The 23,040-nt window shown below is 37.4% G+C and overlaps 2 protein-coding genes across 4 annotated transcripts in view; one reads left to right on the forward strand and one right to left on the reverse strand.

Annotated features, from left to right (window-relative positions):
* rtf2 (replication termination factor 2) overlaps positions 1–13,035 on the forward strand; it is a 31,166-nt gene extending 18,131 nt beyond the window's left edge. Inside the window, exons 6-9 of the mRNA XM_053636037.1 lie at positions 6,052–6,165; positions 6,344–6,398; positions 8,334–8,390; positions 12,065–13,035. Of these exons, the coding sequence (XP_053492012.1) occupies positions 6,052–6,165; positions 6,344–6,398; positions 8,334–8,390; positions 12,065–12,249 (411 nt within the window). The 3' untranslated portion in view covers positions 12,250–13,035. The remainder of the gene's footprint in view (positions 1–6,051; positions 6,166–6,343; positions 6,399–8,333; positions 8,391–12,064) is intronic.
* Positions 13,036–13,117: 82 nt separating this feature from the next.
* Positions 13,118–22,743, reverse strand: LOC128614599 (uncharacterized). Of its 3 annotated transcripts, none has more exons than XR_008387073.1 (5): positions 22,214–22,737; positions 21,739–22,112; positions 19,858–19,983; positions 19,317–19,487; positions 13,118–13,202 (listed from the first exon to the last, which is right to left on the reverse strand). XR_008387073.1 is itself a non-coding variant. In XM_053636040.1 (5 exons), the coding sequence occupies exons 3-5, from the start codon at positions 19,882–19,884 to the stop codon at positions 18,817–18,819; spliced, it is 612 nt and encodes a 203-aa protein (XP_053492015.1). In that variant the 5' UTR covers positions 19,885–19,983; positions 21,845–22,112; positions 22,214–22,743; the 3' UTR covers positions 18,567–18,816. The 3 variants fall into 3 exon arrangements, 2 of the variants coding, with proteins under 2 accessions (XP_053492015.1, XP_053492014.1); XM_053636040.1 differs by lacking the exon at positions 13,118–13,202 and adding an exon at positions 18,567–19,230 and having other exon boundaries at positions 21,845–22,112; positions 22,214–22,743; XM_053636039.1 differs by lacking the exon at positions 13,118–13,202 and adding an exon at positions 18,567–19,230 and having other exon boundaries at positions 22,214–22,743.
* Between the last annotated feature and the right edge of the window lie 297 nt (positions 22,744–23,040).

Consider the following 23,040-nt stretch of genomic DNA (forward strand, 5'->3'; position numbering starts at 1 on the left):
AGAGGTGGCCAACATCAGCATTCTGATCAGCCTCAATAACATCCTATACTGGAGAGACACCCCCAGACAAAACTGGGCACGAATGTTTAAGATGTCTGTTGTCCGAGACAGAGAGGCTCGCATTGTGGGTGAAGCAATCCTCACCTCAATGAATGTGATGGATTATGTGGAAGACACTGAGCTCTTTGCCCTGTTCATCAAGAGACCCAACTTGGCATCATGGCCTAGTAGCTGCTGGGTATCGTGCATAGCCTGGTCCCTTGTCTGAGCACAAAACAACCGATCGTCTAGGTATGGTAGAATCCGCAACCCCTGGCACCACAGGGGTGACCAGGCAGGCTTCATACATCTCGTAGACACTCGAGTGGCTAGAGAAAGACCAAAGGGTAGGACCCTGAACTGGTAAGTCTGGTTTCTGAAGCTAATGTGTGGGAACTTCCTGTGATGAACAGCAACAGGAACATGAAAGTATGCATCCATCAGGTTGACACTCGTGAACCAATCTCCCTCCATCACTGACTGAAGAATATCGGTCATACGCAACATGTAGAACGGGAGCTTCTTTAAGAACTTGAGTCTCCTCAAATCCAAAATTAGACGAACGCCTTGGAACCAGAAAATATGTAGAGTAGATCCCGTCCCTCTGAACTCGGGGGTGATCCACCTCTATTGCCCTATTCTCTAACAAGGAACAAATTTCTTGCGAGTGAGCTGCTGGATGGTCAGCAGTCGGGATGCATCCTGGAAACGTTGGGGGCCGGCCTCGGAACTACAGAATATATACATTGCCCATGCACCTCAGGCCTTGAGGCTTCGGCTTTTTGAAGTTGTGGGGGGACGCTGACATGGGCCCCCTTGTGCAAGGCAGGGGTTAGGGTGACCATGGGGATGACACGCCTGTACATCCTCGGACCCAAGAAATCGCTGCTGGGCCTGGGGACAGTTAGAGGGCATATGACAAAAGCGTGGCTGCACTGGCATGTATCAATGATGAGCAGGTCCCACTGGTGCCCTAAAATTCGGAGCACACTGCACCTGTGTTAGCTGCTGAGTGGTCATGGACTTTATTACTTTCCATAACGTTTATGATTTTTTAAAATAACTTTTTATGACTTTTATGAAACTATATAATGGACAGGTATGGAACATGAATTATCAAAAATGTTTCTGAACACTGTAACTACTTTGAACAAGAGAACTAGGTTATAATAATGTGTACTATTTTACATGTAAAACATGTTGCATTCCATTCGTCTTGCATTCTAAAAACATTCACATACGAATTATGCAAATTGGGACGAAGGGCTCATCTCATTAGCCATGACATTGTTAATTCAATCAGTGGGAAACCTGAGCTTGCTTCTTTTTACATTCATGTCTATGTCTGCTATCGTACAATCAATGGAATGTGCTGCTCCAGCTCTCAGCCACGTACTGAACAGAGCAGATGCAGAGAGAGGTGTGAGTGCAGTGGGAAAGCAAGACCTCATGCTTGCAGGACAGTACTGGCGACATTTGGAAAGTTGATAAGGTTTGTCCAAAAATTCACTAAAGGGGTCTGAAAAGTGGCTAAGTTGGCAACACTGGTCTGTACTGACAGCTAGATAAAAGGCAGGTTAAGCTCTGCCTCTTCCCAGCAAAAAGAAAATGCAGAGGGAGAGGGAAAATGGGGTTTTTCATTTATGCACATTCTGTTTGAAAAGCAACAAAATACAATGATGACGTAAATGGTGCCCTGTATGTTTTTTTTCTTCTTGAAAACAATTTGCGCCCCCTACCGATCTCTCCCCACCCCCCATGTTGAGAACCTCTGTACTAAAGGTATGGGAAATATCTTGACTTTACTATTACTAATTTTGGATCAGCTGTAGTTTATTTTTCTCTAATGATGCACCCACTTGTTATATGATTTTCTTTTGTCTTTTGTGTTATTACTGGATAAAAATCAGTTTAAAAAAATAGATATGTGATATTATGTTTTTAGGATTCATGCATAATTTTGAGACCTTTTTTCAGGATTAAAAAAAAAAAAACACTATTTACTGAACTCTATTGTGGTGTAATGGAATGCATGCTGTAATGTTTCTCCCGGGTGACTAGTGTAAATTGACCAATACCGCTATCTGTTGGTTTGGATGAGGAAGTTGCTTAGCTACATTTGTGAGAAAATCAAGCCAACACATTTATGAGAAAATTGCTTTGTTTGTTTGACAGTTGAGTTTTCCTTTGCAAAGCAGATTGTGTTTATTTAAATTTTATATTTATTTATGTAGTTTTGGCACAAATTTAGCTCCATATGCATTAGCCTGTAGTTTATTTTTTAATCCAAATGTGATTGCGTATGTACTAGATGTGTTGGGGAATTTAACACGTAACATTTAACCACAAGCACTTGGCTGTTCCTTTGTTTTGAGAAAGGAATGATTTCAATGTGTACTCCGTGTTTTCACCCAACCCATCACTTAATGGTTCAAAGTGCATTTTTTTTTTTTGGTGTGTGTGTGTGTTATTATTTAGATCATCAACAGTAGCATTACCATTATCATTATTATCTTCATTATTATAATTATTGTCATCATCAGATCTTGACTGAGTAGCCAGATGACACTTTTGCCCAAGGTTTTCCTATTAATAGTTTTCAGATTCCTGCATTCCCGTTTACCATTCATTTGTCTGCCTTTCAAAGAATGTGACACATCTTCAGGCAAATAACAGAATTATTTTTGAAAGTAGGTGCTCAGTGTTGGAGACGGATAACTTTTTGTTGTTAATTTGCATATTGCTGGCAGAGTAAAATATGGGCATGCACATTGAATGCGCACACTTCTGCTTCACATAGCTTGATTTCACATATTTTCTGAACACAATTAAACTTATGTTTGCTTCAATAGAGGTAAGAGAAAGGACTACAGCCATTACATTACTCACAGAATGCGTCAGTTTATCCTTTCAGTTTATGAGTGCCTTAGTGCTTCAGTTTAAATGTACCTTAGTGGAAATGAGTAATTTTATGCACACTGGGGGGGCAGCTTAACAAGTGAAAATATCTTGAATATAGTCAGATCTATCTAGTATTTATTGTAAGATACAGTAAGCAAACTGTTTATTAAACCTATTTCTAGTCATTCTTACTCATTTTACACTTTAAATTTTATTTTATTTTCAGATAAGTTTGCTTCTTTCTAGAAAAATGCTTAAAATGAGCAAAATTATGCTTGAAGCTTGAAATGAGTAAAAATGTCTAGAAATACTCTTCAATTGGCTTACTGTAATTTTATAATAGGAACTACTAGATGAAATCGACAATATTCAAGATGTTTTTACTTGTCTTTTTTTGTAGTCTTGATAAGTGGAATAGAGAAATAACTTGTAAAATATTTTACGTGTTCATGAACTGTGATAGTTTTCCACCAAACACTTACACAAATGCAATCTAGTGGGCTTTTCATAGATATCGCTCGTGCACTCTCTCACTCTCTCTCACACACGCACACTCTCACACTAATACATCACCAAAGGCTACTCTTACCTTTTAGGTGTTGTAGATTCCAGTCAAATATTGAAATAAGTTTAAACATTAAAGAATGTTGACATCTCGGTAAGTCTGTGATCTCGGTAAATCTGTGACCTCAGAGTTGAGGAGAGTCGTGCTTGCTGTAGTGCCAATGAGTTAGGTGATGTGTGCAGTAAGAGCAGCTGATGCTGTGTGCATTGTGATTAAAGCTCTTGTTTCTGCCACTGTATGATCAGTTTACTGTACTGTCCTTTCTTCACTCTTAAGACTGGAGAATTGACTGCTCATCTAGAGGGAGGAGGAGGAGACAGTGAGAGAGGGAGGTAAAGAGACAGCATACCTAGCAACTGCTGATGCCTCTTTCTCTCGCTTCCTCTAATTTTCCTCCCTTCTCTTCACGTATGGTTCTTCCCCTAAGACTCACTCACCTTCTCTTGCTTTCTTCTTTCCTGTTTTTCTATCAGCTTTTTTAAACACCTTTTCCAACTGCCTTTCTGTTTTTTTCCCTGTTCATTTGTCTTTTTATAAAATATTTTTTTATTATTATTTATTTATTTATTTTGCTCCCCTCATTCCATCTTCCATGCATATTTTTCTTGATTCAAAGCCCCTGATCAAGTCCAGTGATGTTTAAATATGAAATTAACTCAATACTCCAAGAGGGTGTATGTATGTATGTGTGTGTGTGTGTGTGTATTTGTGTGTGTATATATGTGTATATATAAAATATATAGACACTAGAGCTGCAACAACTAATCGTTAAAATCGATAATAATCGATTTTGAAAAGCATTGTCAATGAATCTCATTATCGATTAGTTGGTCTGCGTGCAGCACGGGGGAGATTTACTGATTACGTTACTTCTGTTCCGAAAACACGCTTCAGAGAGTAAATACTAAAGTTTTGTCCCAAATGAAGTACTGTACGTTTACACTATGCACTATGTACTCTACCGTCTAATGTATGAATTTTAGAATGGTAATATAATCTAAATATAAATCACTAGAGGGCTTTTTTTTTTACTAACCGGAAGTATAAGCCGCTTCCCAATCAATGGTGCATGACATCATACGCACGCTAGCATTAGCTAACTTTCTTCAGTTTACTGTTTGTCAGTGTTGCCTTTTAATCCCAACATGACCTCAGTCCCCATCAGACGGAGGCGAAATCGTCAAGTGACTGAGGAAGAAAGTCCTCTAAGGCAGGAGGCATTTTATATTAAACACCGCGGAGCTCAAACAGTGCTGCATGAGCACAAAGTTATGTTTATATCCAAAATGCTCCACTGTGTGTAAGGGGCAGGGGAAACTGGTGCGAGTTGCTTAAAAGGTTTAGTTTAATTCCAGTTTATTGTCATTATATGCTGTATTTGCACGCTTGCAGTGTAAATTCTGTCGTTTATTATAACGGAAGTGATCTATTAGTAACAAGGCGTTGCTCCTCACGCGCGGTGTAGATGCGCAATAGGAGTGCGAGTAAGATCTGTAATGTCTAATTAAAACATGATCAAAAGTAAACACAAGTAAAATAATGTCTAAAGGCAGCGAGTAAACTACAGAAACTACAAGGTGCAGTGAAAGGGAGTTTTAAAATTAAACTACAGTCCTAAATTAATAATATATATTCTGGTGTGTGTCTGTGTGTATTGGGTCTTTTCTGTTTTGTACAAACAGTTGTGTAAAGTTTTAGTCTTAAGTTTATATTTGTAACACGCAGTTTGTAGATTTTATTTTAAATAAACAAAAAAATGGTACTGAAAGCCACGCCGCCCCATCCAATTAACCGATTAATCGAAAAAAATAATCAGCCAACTAATCAATTATGGAAATAATTGTTAGTTGCAGCCCTAATACACTTACACACACACACACACACACATATACATATATATATATATATATATATATATATATATATATATATATATATATATATATATATATATATATGTTTTCCTCCGTAGTCATGGGCTGGCTAATGGTTCAAATAGATGGGGCAGAGGACATGCAATGCTATCTGTGTTGTCTCCATTTAGCCCTGGGGATTGAGGAGGAGAGAAGTCCTCTGCCTCATCTGCAAACTTTGTCACTATCCATCTTTTTTTTGAGTGTTCCGAAGGAACGCCCCGCTCTTCCTTTCCTGCCTTTCTCTGCCATGCCCACTCCCCCTCCTTTCTTCGCACAGCCATCCATGCCCATTTAAGCTGCATTTTTCAAAAACATTGCGAGGTAGACTTGAGCTGAAAGAGGGAGGTTTCATGACCCTTTAATAAGAAAGAGGTAAAAATGGGGTCAAGCTATTTTAGGTGCCCTTTGCTTCAGGTCAAATGTTGCTTGATTATGCAAGACTTTGAAACACACTGCCTGAAAGAGGTGCATTACAAATAAAATGTTGTTGTTGTTGAACTGTATGTCTATTTGTCTATAATTTACAAGACCATGCAGCACAGACACCACATTCTTCTAATATTAAAAACTAAGATTTCATATCTAAGGGTGCTCATCTGCCGCATTGATTCTGAACTGTCTGTTTCATAGTGTGGAGACCCCTTTCTCGAAGATGATATTGTGGTGCTGAATGGGAGCAAAGAAGAGCAAGAGAAGCTGCAGAAGGCAATGGAGGAGAGAAGGGCCAAAGCTAAAACAGCAAAGGTAGCGCTCTACCTATTTAACAGTTTTGTTAAATTTTAATCTGCTGTACACTGCCACATCTTTAGCTACATCCTTTACCCAAACCACAAATGTGGTTATGCCAGTGTAGAATGTATGTACCATGTTTGTTTGTTTTTCTAAATCAAAACAATTCTAATATTCAACATTTTCCCCCCAGAAGTCAAAGAAAAACAAGACTCTTGAGACCATTTTCAAATCACCAGAATCAAAAGGTAAAGTGTATAAATATTTTTCTATTCATTATGAATGAAAAGGAATTACAAAAAAACATTCATGTAGTGTTTTTCAAATAGAGCTGACTGTCATATGATGAGTAGCTTGTGGCATTGGGGACCTGTGTATTTTGCAAATGTAGGCCTACAGTACATATATTTCCACAAAGATAAAACTTTTGTATAAATCACACTGTGGTCACCACATATTGCTGCGTTTTAATTTACACCTTAAAATAATAAGTGAATGAAGACAGTGCACGAATAGTAACTATTAGAGATGCGCCGATACTAAATTTCTCAGCCGATACGATAACCGATTATTCAGAGTGATATCGGCCGATAACGATAGCTCTGCCTTTTATACATTCTTTTAAATTAATAATTATTAATTTAAAAGAATTCTGAAAGAAATGCAAATAAAAACTTTATTCTGTCCATTTCAAAAAGTTGTTTCATAGTAACTGGCCTCGTAAACAGAAAACACTCAAATTACTCAAATTAACATTAACACATGAACTAAATTCTGAAGATTACAGTAAAATTTCTTAACTTATTGAATGTTATTAATTCATATGAATTCATATTAACATTGACTGACCACAGACTACTGATGCTCATTAATCAATCAGAAGTCTTTTTTTAAAATCATTGTAACTCAATGTTAACTTTCATGAACCATGTTTAATTATGTCTTTTTTTTCTGCATGGGTCACAAATCCACAAGCAAATCTGGCTGTCTTCCAAATACAGCACTTGCATTCTGGAAATTCTTAAAAATGTGTTGACTTGACAAGGCAATTAACACGTAACACTCAAACACAAAGTGTTTGCATAATTACACTGCACATCATGCAATGAAACCTGTTGCTCAAGTAGAATAAAATAGTTACAGTAATTCAATTATTAGATTATTGATTCTAACAGTATCATTTATCAGGTTCATACAGAAATACCTGCTAGAAATGTTGTGTAATTCCACTGTATGCCATATGATGTGACTTAAAGTTGATGTATGTTCAGTGACATGACATAACATCTACATGCCAACATTCGCTTATGAAACAAGCACTGCTGTACCCTTGGTGCTTGGGCCCATTAATCACCGCTTGAAGCTATATCAAATTTTTACACCACCACCATAAGTAAACAAAAATTTCACCAAAATTACAGTAACATTTTTTTAGTTACTTTATGATCATTCCCAGGCTTTCTGAAGAAATCACATTGGATTAAGAGCTAATATGACATGCAGTCTGTCTTAAAAGTTCTAAAACCTTGCTATCTACTGAGCGAGTTCCTCACATAGTGAAAGTCATGATTTGATCATTTCTACACAGTTACGTCTCATAGCAAACGGACATAAGCCTCATCAATTTAATTTGCGATCAGATACCTGCTATGTCTGCAATACACTTGCTCCATCACTTTGTCAAAACAGTGAAACAAGCTCACACACTGTGTACAGAATACATGGTCTGAATGACTAAAAAATAAGGAAAATGTAGCCAACAGAATTAATTTAATCATTCAGTACTTATTTAATCACTGATGTGCAATTGTTTGCATTCCACCTCAGGTGGTAAGACTAGTGAAAATAAGGTGGATAATGCTGATGACCAATGTGATTAGACAATTACCATCATACACATATAATTCTAAATGTGTTTAACACATAAATAAACATATTAATGATTTATTTATTGCATTAATTAATTGAAAATGAACTCTTTTTTTGGGCACGTGTCTCGGTGTTGTCACAATAGGTTATGCAGTGGCAATGCCAGACTTGGGCCTTGTCTGAAGGCCTTGAAGGCACTAAAGATTAAAGGCATTACAATTTGTGCAGGCTAGGTTTGTTTGTTTCTTACATCCTGTAAAATGTTTGATTTGTGCGTTATTTTTAACTGTTTTTTTTCTCACGTGTATTTGTAGTATCTGAGTCTAAATCAGCATCAGCAAATGGAGAGAGCAGCAGCAGCACTGACTCAGGTATAGACTTCACAATAATTCTTCTCTCACATCTAAAACATCTGTTGGACCATGAAGCTTAACCCATAGATAGCACTGAAGAAAAATGGATGCAGGTTGTCAGTACCACACATCAGAAAGTTCATCTAGGGCACCATTAACTTGTCTGTTGGAGGCATGGTACTATTTAGTCTAATTATAGCTGATAGCAAAAAGCTCTCTTTACTGTGAGCATTAGGCAGTGAAGGGCTCTGTAGGTTTGTTCTCATGGGAGATGAGTATGTTCTTGACAGCTGGAGGCTCCATTTTTGGCAAGCAGATGCTACCTTGATCTACTGTCACAAGCCGCCATGTAAGTGAAAGGAAAACAAGCCAACAAGCTACATCTCCACAAATTACAATGAGGGAAATAAGTATTGAACACGTCAACATTTTTTTCCAGTAAATATATTTCCAATGAGACTATTCACATGAAATTTTCACCAGACATCTGTATTAACTCAAGAAATCCGGAAATATAAAGAATTCACAGCATCAATGTCCATAAATAAAGTTATGTGAAATAAAGTGGAATGACACAGGAAAAAAGTATTGAATACGCTAAGAAAAAGCAGTTCTCCAAGGTAAGGCAAGGAACCAGCTGAAATCCGTAAGTAATTATACCTCCTATCGGTGCAAGTTAATATCAGCTGGGTTAGTAAATTGATGGTCTATAAAAAGACTTTTTGTTACCAAGGTGTCACACAAGAAATGTGTTTTACCCATGGTGGTGTATCTCATGATGGGTAAAAGCAACCTTATTGTTGTAAAACATATTGATTGAATCGGATACAGGTGTATTTCAAAACTTCTGAATCCTCCAGTAAGCACCATTGGGGCCATTATCCACAAGTAGAAGCAACATCACTCCACCATCAACTGGCCACGCACAGGAGCTCCTCGCAAGTTTTCTGACCAGGGAGTCAGAAGAATAGTCAGAAGAGTAGACCCAGAGCCAAGGACCACTTGGAAAGTGCTCCAAAAACACTTGGAGTCAATAGGTATCATCGTCACAGAGAAAACAATAGGCTGTGTTCACACCACAAGACTCCATTACTAAAGAAAAGGCATGTCGAAGCTTGTTTAATTTTTACTATTGCGAAACTGATCTTTTTGGCTGTCACACAACACGCCATGTTTGGAGAAGAAATGGCACTGTACATCACTCTAACACACTATACCAGCAGTGAAGTTTGGAGGTGGAAGCATCATGGTCTTGGGCTGTTTTTCATTGCATGGTACTGGTAGACTTCATATAATTGAAGGAACAATGAATGGAGCCCTTTACCGGGAGATTCTTGAGAAGAATCTGCTGCCATCCACCAGGATGATGATGTGATGTGGGTGGAGCTTCCAGCAGGACAACGATTCAAAACATACAGCAAAGGAAAGTCTCAATTGGTTTCAGAGAAAAAAAAATCAAGGTGTTAGAATGGCCCAGTCAGTCACCTGACTTGAATAAAATTGAGCAAGATTTAAAGACGATATGTTTAGAGGAATGGGCCAAAATCACACCTGAATACTGTGACAGATTAATTTCTTCATACGGGAAGCTTCTTGAAGCTGTCATTACAAACAAAGGCTTCTCCATTAAGTATTAAATAAATTTCAGTTAGTGTGTTAAATACTTTTTTTCCTGTGTCATTCTGCTTTTTTACACACAGCTTTATTTGTGGACTTTAATGTTTGGATTTCTTTGTGTGTGAATTTCTTGAGTTAATACTGATGTGTGGTGAAAATTTAATGTAAATAGCCTCATTTGAAATATGTTTACAGAATTTTTTTTTTGACACATTAAATAATTATTTCCCCCACTGTAATTTTTGGGAATAGTGTTGTAATTTTTACATATTCAGTTGACCTGTATACCTCCCCAAACTCCACAGACAGAACGAGCAATCATAAGAGTTCACTTCTTCATTCAGATTGGTAACTTACTGCAGTTGTCAGAGCTAGTTGGAAATCATGGACCACAGCATTTTTAAAAAAATTTTTTTTTTACACGAAACGATAAGTTGTGTTGAGTGTAAATGTTATTTTTAGTTAGGTACTTATTACTTTGATTAAAATGATTGATAATATCATGGGGTTTCCTCCCCCCTAATCCAAAGACATGCGTTGTAGGCTGATTGACATTTCCAAATTGTTTGTAGGGTGTGAATGGGTGTGTGTGTGTGTGTATGATTGTGCCCTGAGATGGGTTGGCACCCCATCTAGAGTGTCCCCTGCCTTGTGCCCAGAGTTCCCTGGGATAGACTCTAGGCTCCCCGTGATCCTGTGTTGCATAAGCGGTACAGAAAATAGATGGATGTTCTGGGATCTGTGGCATATGAGAGCAGATGAATTTTAATTCATTTCAGGCTCCTATTGGCTGTTTCTCAGTGCTGTGCTTGCAGCTAGTCACAGAGCAGCTCACACTACACAATTCACTGCCTTTTCAAACATGCCTGAAAATACCGGAGCCTCTGTGATTGCTTACAGACTGAGAAAATTGCATCGCTCAACCATTCACACTGTGAACAGTTGCTGTAGGAGCACACCTTGAGTATTTGCCGGACGAATGTTAGTTGGTGACTGGGAAATCTTAGCTTTGTGAACCATTAAAGACGTAATTAAATTCTCAATCATTTTCAAGTCTAATACCATGTATATAATGAAATGTGCCTATGTTGTTATTTAGTTCCAATGGTTGTTCCTAATGAAATAGCTGACTTTGTTTTTGTACTTAAATAAATCTTGCAATGTTGTCATTTGTGCTATTTATTATTTACAGTATTGTTGTTGCTGTTATTATTTCTGTTGTTTATACCACTGTCTTTAAATCATTAAAATCCAATATATACATAAAATATATTTAAAAGTATTTTAAAAAAAAAATTCCTTTACATTAAGACACTGGTCAGCTATCGGTTGTTGTATCCAGTCTTCCATTTTCCCTTTAGTCTGAACTTTTTAAATCAGTAAAATACAATGCAATCTGTGGTTTACCTGTGGTTTCTATAATTCAGTACAAATACATTTTCATATTTAATATGAACCTTAGAATGTGTCCAAAACTTTGCCCACCTCTGGTGTAAGAGAAGTGAATTTCTGTGACCGAAACAAGCCTATGCCACTGCCCTTGCCAGGTTCTTATGTGAGAGAAAGCATAGGCAAAGGACAGCAGCTGCTGCTGCTGAATTTTCTGTGGTGCTCCAGCTCTCAGGAAGTGGAGAGGCTAAAGGGAAGTTAAAGTTGAAATGAAATCAGCTTTCTGGATGGCACACTGGCAGTTCTAAAGCCTACATACCACCACTGTTTAGAAATGAGAAAAAAGTGGAGGTAAATGAACAAGAAGCAAACCCCAACAAATATAAATATGCTGTACATACAGTAGGTGAGAAGGTGCACTTCTACCTCACAGTCAACTTTAATGGTGGCTGCTGTGATTTAACAAGAAGTCCCACTTGTATTATCCCAGTTCTTTAGCCATTTCTAGGGGGAAATGAACAAACATGTAGACCTTTCTTACTGACACCAATAACGGTACCCTAAATAGTAAAATATATACACTAGCTGGTAAGTCATACTTGGTCATACCCAAGAGAGTACACCATTTACCACAAACTATTTATTTTATTTACACTTGTTTTTTCCTCCCTTCCACTCATATATAGCTCCAGGACCATCTGGCGCTTCTAAGCCAGTGAAGCCCACTGCTGCAGCAGGGAGTAAAAGGTCCATTCAGGACATGGAGGAGAAGTCTGAGGCTTACAAATCCATCTTCACATCTCACAGCTCTGCCAAGCGTACCAAAGACCAGATGTCCAACTGGGTTACCCACACACCCTACCACTTTTAAGAGCCACATGATTAGTGATTAGTGAAAAAAAGTTAGAAAAATTGCCCTCTTTGTTTGAGAAGGTATTTAAATTCTTTCTTTGAAGACATTTGAAATAATTTAGTAATCATGTTTTATGGTTATAATACATTATACATTTTTTCTAGCATATACATTTTTTCTAGCATGTTTGTATTTTGTCAGACAAAATTTGTCAGGCAAGTCTTATTTTAAAACCCTTTTTGTCTGGTATATTTTCACATTTTTTTCTGTTTCACTTATTTTATCTAAAGTTGTCTTATGGTAAACTGTTTTATTAGAATTAATGGACATTCAGACATCTGGCTCTGTAATGGGGGGGGTTGGGTCCATGACATGGTTTGGGTCTACTTGTCCCCTTACAAGTAGATGGGTCACTGCAATTTAGTATTAAATTATTCTGAGCTGATGCTTCTATCCTGATAGTAGAGGGCTCTTCCAGGCGGTAACAATACCCCATCTACAGAGTGCAAGGAACAATTTGATGAGTCATATGGCATGTCAGTCTCATAGTCATTAGATCTGAACCCATTTGAATTTTTCCAATGCAACAGCTCCAGTGTGCCTTGGCATAGATGAATGTGATCATTCAAAAATAGTTCTGAATTGATTTAAAATGTCCCTTCACTCTAAAATGAAAAAAGTGGACGCAAACCATGGCAACAAAATGCCCCCCCAAACTGCATAACAGAGTCACCAGTTTTTCCTTTAATTTGTCACCCATCTGTATGTCTTGTGTAGCAAATTTGATAAACTTTATAAATACTGGCCTGGAGATGCCAGTGTGATTTGTATTATGTAAAGTCACTGCTTCAACTCTGATGCCTGGTTCACACACTCCGTTTTCAGTACGTATGCAGTGCGTAAGCAGCACTCACCATTTTGCTTTCACATAAGATGCGTTTGCAGTGCGCAGCTGATCCGCAGCAGAACACCTGCAGAAAAGGACATGACGGTGGAGGGTGACAGGACTTTGAATGAAGTTTAGAGCAACACAGTACAATAATACAATCTTTCCTAGACATATTCATGTTTAAACACAAATATGAACAACCTAATATTCCATTTATTACTTCTATATGTATTCCGTTGCTCAGGCAAGTGGCAAAACATTAAACATGGTACTTCTCTTACGTAAAAAGGTAGTACCACATACATTTTAAATGAAAACTTACCATCTACACAAACAGGCGAGGAAACTGCCTCCCATGTCTTTTGCGTTTAAATCTTTATACAAGAAATCCTGTGGGTCATTCACAACTTTCTCTAATAACCAGCCTGTCATGTGCTGAGATGTGAGTGTCTCCCCTCCTCACCCACACAAAATATAACAAGCTGTGCATTGTTTCACATTAAAAATGTATATATACTTTAGATATAATTCTGACCACATTAGATATTTTTGGTATTAGCTAACTCCTGGTAAGTGTTTTGGTTTTCTTTGTTTTACCCCGTGCTTAAAGTAATAAGATGATTGTGGAAAAACAGTAGTATACTTTAATTATGTGTATTTATGTTGAAATTACTACAGTTTCGTGTCAATCCGTGTTCATTTTGACCACGAACCATGCGTTATTGCTTTAATTCAGTGCGTGCAGCACAGCAAAAATATCTGCCGCAACGCTCTTGCAATGCACTGCCCGTGCTGCATCGTGCAGTGTGAATGCTCTGATCTGTTAACATGGGCATGGGGAAAAAAACGCATCACATACACACTGCAAACGGAATATGTGATACCTGAATTAAAAATGCCAGAAAATCCATTATGGTGGTGTAGGTTTTGTGAGGTGGCTAAATCATTATTAATATTAAATTAAGTATTGTTTTTCTATAATAATAACAATAATAACAATTGTTCTGTTACAACAGTCTGGGCAAGAGTCCAATGGACAAATTCATCTCAGATTGAGAATCTCTCAAATAAGAAATGGTAATAATGGATATCTGAAGTGTATTTGATGTACATCAAATTAGCTGATTTCCTTGAGTGTTTGTCAAACTCCGGTAGATAAGATGAAGGTTTCTGAATCTATGAGGACTGCCTTCAATGGGAATCATGCTATGTCCAGACATACCCTTAGTTCAATGAACTTGTCCAGAGATTATGAACAAGGCCTTATGACTCACTGTGCACAATTCTTTCCTGGAGGACCCACTGAAGGGTCAAAGTTCTCATGCGTTTTCATCTTGCAACGGTAGATGCGGACAAGGGTTAATGTGGAATCATCCAGAATAAAAAGCCAAAAGCATGAGTCCGAAGTTGATTATCAGAGTTCAAGGTGTATTGAAATCTAATGCCCAACTCAGATGTTTGAGAGTTTCTGGGATTTATGACTAGTCATAAGGTGGGTCACTGTTCCTGACTCAGTGTGACTGGTCAGTGGTTCAAAGGGAAGTCCTGAGTGGAATTCCAATTCACAGTCCCCCAAGGACTGCACTTTGGGGAGAACTTTTTGATTGTTCATAAAATGCTTAGATTATGAAACTGGAGTGTTGGAGTTTATTCACAGAATTTACTCCAAAGTTCCAAGCATGCATTTGACATTACATGCTTGCTGATGTGGCACATGAACGAGAAAAAATGCAATGGGCAGCTAGGCATTTGACCACCTTTGAACCACGCCAACTGCTTCTCAGCAATGTTCGGGGTGAAAACATCCGTGGGGGTCAGCATGCTGTTCAACTAAACACAGCGGTCGTCAAGTTGAGCTTTAAAGTCATGCTTCAAAGCCTGTAGCAAAACAGCAGCAATTATCCAAGACCACCCTTAAAACATTAAAAATCCCCATGTTACTGGATACCACCAATGAACATGATTCTATGCATGTTATAATAAATATACAATACATACCACATAGTGAGAGATGATTCTCATAAAGCCAGATGGATAGAGGACAAAATTCACTGATCCTGGCACTATAATTAAAATTATATGTATCAAGGGACCACACGCAACATCTGCTATGTAACCCACACTTACCGAATGCAAATAGTAAATTCGCATACAAATGTATGCAGGTACACTTTCCAACCCAACCTGAGCATGCAGCAAACAATAAAGAAAACAGTGGCACCAGTGGATGGAAACAAACAAAACTTTTCCATGGAGCAAACCCTGACGTCTGCATCTCAGAGTTTAAATGTCTCAACATCAGCCACTCTCTGGCCAGAAGGTAACGTGTGCCAACACCCATCTTATCACACTGAGGTGTCTGTGCATTTCAGGAAAATGGAAGGATTACACATCCATTACGCATGCCATTAAACATGCCATTACCACACAAACAGCATAGTACATGATAAAGGAGTGTCATGAGCAATTTTCTGATTAATGTACTTGAAAGGAAGGGTCTTGCAAAATAATACCAGAGGTATGGATAATGTTCTGTCCCATTTTCTTCCTAAGAAGACAGTCTTATATCTCCTGGCTTTTTCACTCACTTAGAGTGGGTCCGAGATATGTATTAGTTGAGGAAAATGTAATTGCTTTTCTCTTGATTACAGCATAAAAAGATGGTTAATTGACATTTAATCTTCATGTTTTCAACAGATTGATTTATGGTGAACGTAACACAAATTGTATTAAAGATCAACTCTTGAAATAATAGTTAGAAAAAGAAGCTTAGAGAGAGCAGATTAACTTGTTAAGAGGATGTCTGTACAATTGAGGCCAAAGGTTTACATACACATAGACTAAAGGCATTCAAACTAAATTTTCATGTTACCATATATTTCCTGTGTTAAAGTCAATTAAAGTGTCTACTTTATTTCCACAAGACGTTATTACAAAATAATAAATAAGAGACACATTTATTTAAGCTTTTATTTACTATTTCAGATTTTCAATTTTCAGTGGGTCAAATGTTTGCATATACTTTGTTAGTATTTGGTGGCATTGCTTTTTAATTGTTTGTACTTGAATCAAATGCTTGTGGTAGCCTTCCATAAGTCTCTCACAGTACTTAACAAGAATTATTACTCCTAACTAACAGAACTGGCATAACTTGGTCAGGCTTATGCACTACTTATGCAACCATGTTACTGTAATTTTTTTTATTATCATTTTGTTTCCCCTTGAAACATTTCTATTTGTTTCTCCACTTGAATTTTGTTAAAGGTAGAAAAAAGATCTTGATGATTTATTGTTTAATTTTTTTTTTTTTACATAGCAAAAACCTGCAATTTTAACATTGGTGTGTAGACTTTTTATATCTACTACACCAGGTCTTCAAAGTGGTGAGAATAACATCATAGTAAATAAAATCAAATTAGTTTGCTTCTAAATCAGTGGTATGGGACAGAGAATTACAGGTACGTGCTGTGTGAGAACATCAGCGTTGCCCTGGTTATGGACACTCAGTTGTACGGTTCTTAAAAAATGCAAGTTCGCCCATGAAAAGCAAGAGGCCATCGAGATGGCATACAGTATGTTTCTGTCCCTGGGAATAAATACAAGGCAAAATGAATAGTTTGCTGTAGAGTTTTTTCTGTCACTTATGGTGGACTGTCCCAGCTGAAACAGCATTCTGGTGGACTGTCCCAGCTGAAACAGCATTCAGCAGGACATAATCATGTCCAAGCAACTAAAGAGCAGAAGATACAAAAGGACACCCAATTACTTTTACCTCAGACTTCCCCTGAGGCAGATGTACAGTCATGTGGAAAAATAAGTACACCCCATGGAAGTTGTTGGGTTTTTTGACATATTTGGACAAGCAAGCATTTGATCCTCTTTAGAAACTTTATTAATAAAGTTGATATACTTGAACAAACCAACAAGGAAAATTAGCTTTTTTCAACAGAAATATAAATAGATGTGATGTTCTTCTGTGGAAAAAGTAGGTACACCCTTGTCCTCAAAAGCTAGTGTCGCCCCCTTTAGCAGAAATAACTTATTGTAGACATTTTGCATAATTGTGCACCAGGCTTACTGGAATTTTTGACCACTCTTCCATGTATGTACTGCCTGTTTCAGATCCCCCCACATTTCAATGTAATTCAAATCTGTGCTTTGTCTAGGCCATTCCATAACCCTCCATTTCTTCTTTTTGAGTGATTCCTTGGTAGATTTGCTAGTGTGCTTAGGATCATTATCCTGTTGAATTTTCCACTTTCAGTTCAGCTTCAACTTTCGGAGAGATGGCTTCACATTGTCTTCAAGCACTCTTTGATATGATTCAGAATTCATAGTTGATTCATGAATGCAAGCTGTCCAGTCCTTGAGGCAGCGAAGCAACCCCAAACCATAACATTTCCACCACCGTGCTTCACAGTTGGTATGAGGTGCTTCTCCTGAAAAGCTGTCTGTGCCAAACATGTCTGCTGTTACTGTGGCCAAACAATTCTATTTTTAATTTGGCTGGCCAGAGTACATTATTCCAAACGACCAAAATGGTCCAAAATGATTCCAAAATGGTCTTTGTCTATATGCTCACTGGCAAACTATAGTCTTGCAAAGGTGTTTTCCTGGCATGCCAGGAAAATTTCTTTCTGATTGTAGAAACATGCATTTTGACATCAACAGTTGCAAGACTTACTAACAGATCCTGTGACGAAATTTTGTGGTTCTTGGAGACATTCTTTCATCAGACAGTGCAATGGCCAGTCCTGAATCTGTGCCATTTGCAGATTACTTTCCTTACAGTGGAATGATGTATTTCAAATAATTGGAAAATCTTTTTAAATCCCTTGCCAGACTCATAGGCATTCACAACCTTTTTTTCTGAAGGCCTTACAGAACCTTAGATCTTGGTATGATGACACCACACATGTGAATAACAAAGAGAACACCAGACACTAGATATGAGATGGTATAAATAACACAGGTTCCACCTGCACTCCCTAAGAAGGTTCTAATCACTGGCACCCAATCTTGAACACCTGATTCTATGGATATTTTATGGATTTGAAGGTATGATAAATGTAGGGGTGTTCTTACTTTTTCAATGTGACTGATCTGTTTTGTTTTGTTTTTTTTAATTGTGAAAAATTACTACAAAATGTCGATTTTATGTGTCATTTGATAGTGTGTCAACTTTAATAATAGGCATGGTTTCAAAGAGGATCAAATATTTGCTTGTCCAAATATGTCAACAAAACCAACAATTTCCATTGAGAGTACATATTTTTTCACGACTGCATGTATGTTCTTTAATACATTTTTATAGTATGTACTGTTTTTAAATATTTGTCACAACATAATGAGGTTCTTAAGCTAACACGTCACAGTGTGTGTGTATATATATATATATATATATATATATATATATATATATAGATATAGATATAGATAGTGTGTGTGTGTGTGTGTGTGTGTGCATAATTCAGTTAGATGATCGTACAGCTTCAGGATAATTGGGAGGATAGACATTATCAATATCATAATTACTATCCCTGTTTTTCATTAGTTTTTGCATGTTGTTTCTAAAGTTACTTTCCATATTTTGCTTAATCTCCTGATGATCATAAACATCTCCAGTGATGGTGGTCTGATCAGACACACACTCTTCTGCTTTGAAGAGATTACCGATTGCCTCTGTCTTAGCACAGTTACCAGGGGGATTTGGATTGTGTGTGACCAGGAAGAGAATAAAGCTTATTGCAGGTCTCACAAGGTGGTTTCAGCTGCCTCAGGCCCTCTATTGCATACGCTCTACACTTTACTCTATCTGGGTGTTCTATTCTGTGTGGTTCTCCATCGCCGTCAGGAAACACAGACATCACAGAAGAGGAAACTTTGGGATGCCAAACATTCACACAGGACACAGCAGTCATGAGCTCTCTCTGTGGGACACTTTCACAGGACAGAGACGCTCCATAGTATCTGGACCATACGTTCTTACAGACACATATGACGGTGGAAATCAGAGGGAATAGAACACCTGATTTTTTACAACCATCTAATATTTCAGACAGCATATCCTTCACTATGAATTCATCGTATTGGCCATAGCATTTTGTGACCTGGGAGAAAAGAGTAAACATTACAAACTGCACTGAAATATTGAGGGAAATAAAAGTATAATTTTATTATTATAACTTTCACTTACCAGTTCCAGGAGGAAGGAGAAAGGTTTCTGTAGAGCCACGTGGGTTTGGTATTGCTCGAATGGTATTGGGAAATATGTCTTTGTTCTGTTTAATATTTCCATCTGAGCAAAGATTACTTCTGCGCGGTAACTTGAATGAATGTAACATAAGAACAGGATGCTGTGCAGCATCTTGAGGAAAAAGTAAAGAATATTATATGAGACAAGTAAAGTTTCCGACATCTTCAGGACAGAGGAGTTTACGCTTCTTTGCGGTTTCTCAGTAACACAACAACCTGCTTTTTTTTTCTTATTAACTTCAAGAGAGAATAAAGAGAGAGAACAAAGAGAGAGAATGGAAATGAAATAGTATAATGAAAGTGTAAATTGTGTAAGTTATTATTTGACCTCACAGTGAAGGAGTGTAGTCAGTATTACAGCTGAATATTAATATCATCAGTTTATTATCACTGTCTATTTCCAGTTCTCGAATTTTCTGATCACTCTAAACACTGAGATTAAAAGCCCCTTTACACCTGTATGTTAAAGCAGTTCCACTCACCTGATCCAGTTTCTGCTTCACATCCATTGGTGGGTCAGTGCCAAAACATTCAGCGACTATTTCAGTGGCTTTCAGAGGATGAAAGCATTGTGTGACAAATTGAAGTTATTCTCCAACTCCTTCGCCCTGTTGTAAGTACACAGAGAAAAGAGAGTACAGTTTTCTGCTCAAACATGAGAGCATTTTTTCATTTACTAGAAGGATAAGAAAGGAATTCAGGAAGGGATAAGAATTAATCTTTGCTGTTTGGGGTTGTATTTTTGACTAGAACTAGAACTCTTGGACAGATTACCTAAACATGAGAGTAGAAGACCCCTTTATGAGAGGTGTTATTCCTTTGATTAGAGAAGTACATTATACTAAGATTAAAAAAGTGAATGGATGCAAGATTAAATCAAGTATTACAAGAAACGCAGGGAATTAGCGATCACCAGTGGAAAGAGCAATTTTATATTATATTTATTTATTTAACCTTTACTTATCCCGAATAGCCTCTCTGGGATTACTTAAATAATTTTTCAAATGATTTGATAGACCAACTCTCTAATCTATGCAGCAATATTTCATGATCCACTGTGTCGAAAGCCTTTGATAAATCGATAAAAATGGAAGTGCAGTAATCACCTTTATCTAGAGATTACGCGATGTTGTTTAAGACTTTCAAAACGGCTGTTGTGGTGCAATGTTTTTTATGAAACTCTGATTGATTAGTAGAAAATACTTTTTTTGCAATCTGATAACATGTCAATGTTCACTGATAAGGCTTTCTAAAATTTTTGATAAGACACAAAGCTTTGGGATTGGACTGTAATGATCTAATATAGTGGGATTTCCCTCTTTTAATAAAGGGACAACAAAAGCTGATTTCCAAATTTCTGGTATAACACCAGTGTCTAATGAAAGATTAAAAAGATAAGTTAAAGGCGACAAAATAATATCAGCTGCTAATTTCAAAAACACAGATTCCACACAATCAGGGCCTGGTGATTTGTTTATATCGAGCAATTTGAGTGCTCTGTAAACATCAGAACTCTTAATATGTTTAAAACTGTACTCCTCATTTTGAATGGCTTTCTGCATTATTAAGATCAGCGTACAGTAAATCAAATGATAATTATTCACCTTTTAAGTTACCAGGCCTTGATCTGATGCATAAATTGAACATTTAATGACGGGTTTTGCAGTTGTGTGTTCCCAGTTGTCTGTCTCCAGTTTTCAAATCGGACAGTGATGGTGGCATCCCTCATCCTGAACTCGCTAACATACCTGCCACATTATGGGCTACATAAGGTCAAAGCAGGACAGGTAACATGTACACCGTTATCAAGCTAAAGTGAACCTGCTCCTGAGAAGTTACATTAACCTTTTCATGCAGTTTATTTTACTTGTTTTAATTGCAGAAATTATATTTGCCTGTCATGTTAGTCCAAGTAAAAACATGTAGTGATATTGTTTATGTTAAAAATATATATGGCCCGAGACTGTTGCTTGATGCAGCTGGTTAAGGAGGTAAAAAAAAACAAACAAACAAACAAAAAAAAAACCCTTTAAAAAAAAAAAAATTCTTCAATAAAACAGAAACTAGTTTCAGAAAAGACATTAATTAGAGTCTGCACCAAAATGTTTTTTTATTAAACAAAATTTAATTATATAATTTTATACTAAGTTATTTACAATTCAGTATTATTGCTAACATAAAATGGTTAAATTAATTATAATAATAAAAAAGAAAAGCAAATAGTCTCTGAATTATGTTAAATTACACTAACAGCCAAGTGATTTGCATCTTATATTTTCTTAAAAACAGCCTCAAAGTGTAGACACTTTACATGAAAGAGTTCATTTACTGTGAATTTAAATTATCAACAGTGATGAACTCACCAGGTCCTCAAAGCTTTCCCACAGTAATACTGTTCGATTCCTGGTAACTGGAGGCCATTCTTAAACAGCTCTTCCAGGTTGTTAGAAACAAGATGCAGCCTGTTACCTTCAAAAGCAAACACCTTCCCGTCCTCACACAGCATCAGCACCAGCTCATCATTGGGGGAGTTACAGTGGAACTTCTCAACAACACCAACCACCTCCATGAACATGTGCTCTGAGAGGTAGAACTGCTCCCACTCCTCAAACATCTCGGGCTCATCTTTGTATGATGTTTCTTTCACAGTTCCGACCTTGAAACTGTATTTTTCCACCTTTTTCAGTTTAATCTGAAGCAACTTTTCTGATCTTCTGGAGATAAAGCTTCACCCCATCTAAACAAGCATATAATTAATCACAACCACACATCACACAAACGCTTATTTATACTATTTAACATCAGAGTTTGGTCGTAGACATGTTTATAAACATTTACCTTTTTTGAGATCCGGAAGAAGCAAGTCCTTCAGAATTTTATCTTATTTACTAAATAGGCAGAGAGAAGAATCCATATAGTCATCGAATTTTATTATTATTACTATTATTATTATTGTTAAAGAGTCACAGCTAGGAGTAAGAAAACCTGCTCATCTCATTTCTGATGGTGAGCTGGTGATCACATGAAGATACTGAGAGAAGAACCGCACTCCCTAAATTGCGTAATATCAGACGGAGAAGAACAACAACGCGCATGCGCACATCAGCCAGAGGGCGGACTTTCAGTTTCGGTCATTTAAGAAGGGCAAATCCCCAGAAAAGCCTTCAGTCTGTCCGTAAACATTATTTATGTTATTTGTTTAGTCACTATATCCAACAGTGTGTGTGTGTGAGAGCGAAAGAGAGAGAGAGAGAGAGAGAGAGAGAGAGAGAGAGAGAGACTTCCTCCTGACATAATACCGTGTAGAAGCGCTGTCCTCTAGCGGACAACCCGAGACATAACACCTGTCCGTGTTGCCATGTCCTCTGTTTTTACACTATCACTGGTGCAAACCACTGCTGAAAAAAACATTACACTCTATTTGGAAAATCTCTAATGGCCTGGTTCCTGGATATGTACCTTCCTGAAGACTTCCCACCTGACCATCTAATCACTGCATTAAGAAGTTCTTGATCAACTAATGCAGATGTGTTAGATTTTGGTTCCAGCAGGAAGGTAGAGCTCAAAGAACAGGGTTGGTGACCACTGCCCTATAGCATAGCCACCTACTACTGTAGCACAGGTGTTCTCGGGGGGAACTCAAGTATACATGATATATTTTCTTC

Source organism: Ictalurus furcatus, chromosome 11 (genome assembly GCF_023375685.1).
Source record: "Ictalurus furcatus strain D&B chromosome 11, Billie_1.0, whole genome shotgun sequence".
Classification (NCBI taxonomy): domain Eukaryota; kingdom Metazoa; phylum Chordata; class Actinopteri; order Siluriformes; family Ictaluridae; genus Ictalurus; species Ictalurus furcatus.

What these genes read in the sequence shown, in the direction of transcription:
- LOC128614599 (XM_053636040.1), bottom strand. Translation starts at nt 19,884, where the DNA reads ATGGATGTGAAGCAGAAACTGGATCAG. An exon ending in TGAAGCAGAAACTGGATCAG is followed by an intron (nt 19,488 to 19,857) that starts GTGAGTGGAACT and finishes TTTTTCCTCAAG; the next exon opens with ATGCTGCACAGCATCCTGTT. An exon ending in TCTCCTTCCTCCTGGAACTG is followed by an intron (nt 19,231 to 19,316) that starts GTAAGTGAAAGT and finishes CTTTTCTCCCAG; the next exon opens with GTCACAAAATGCTATGGCCA.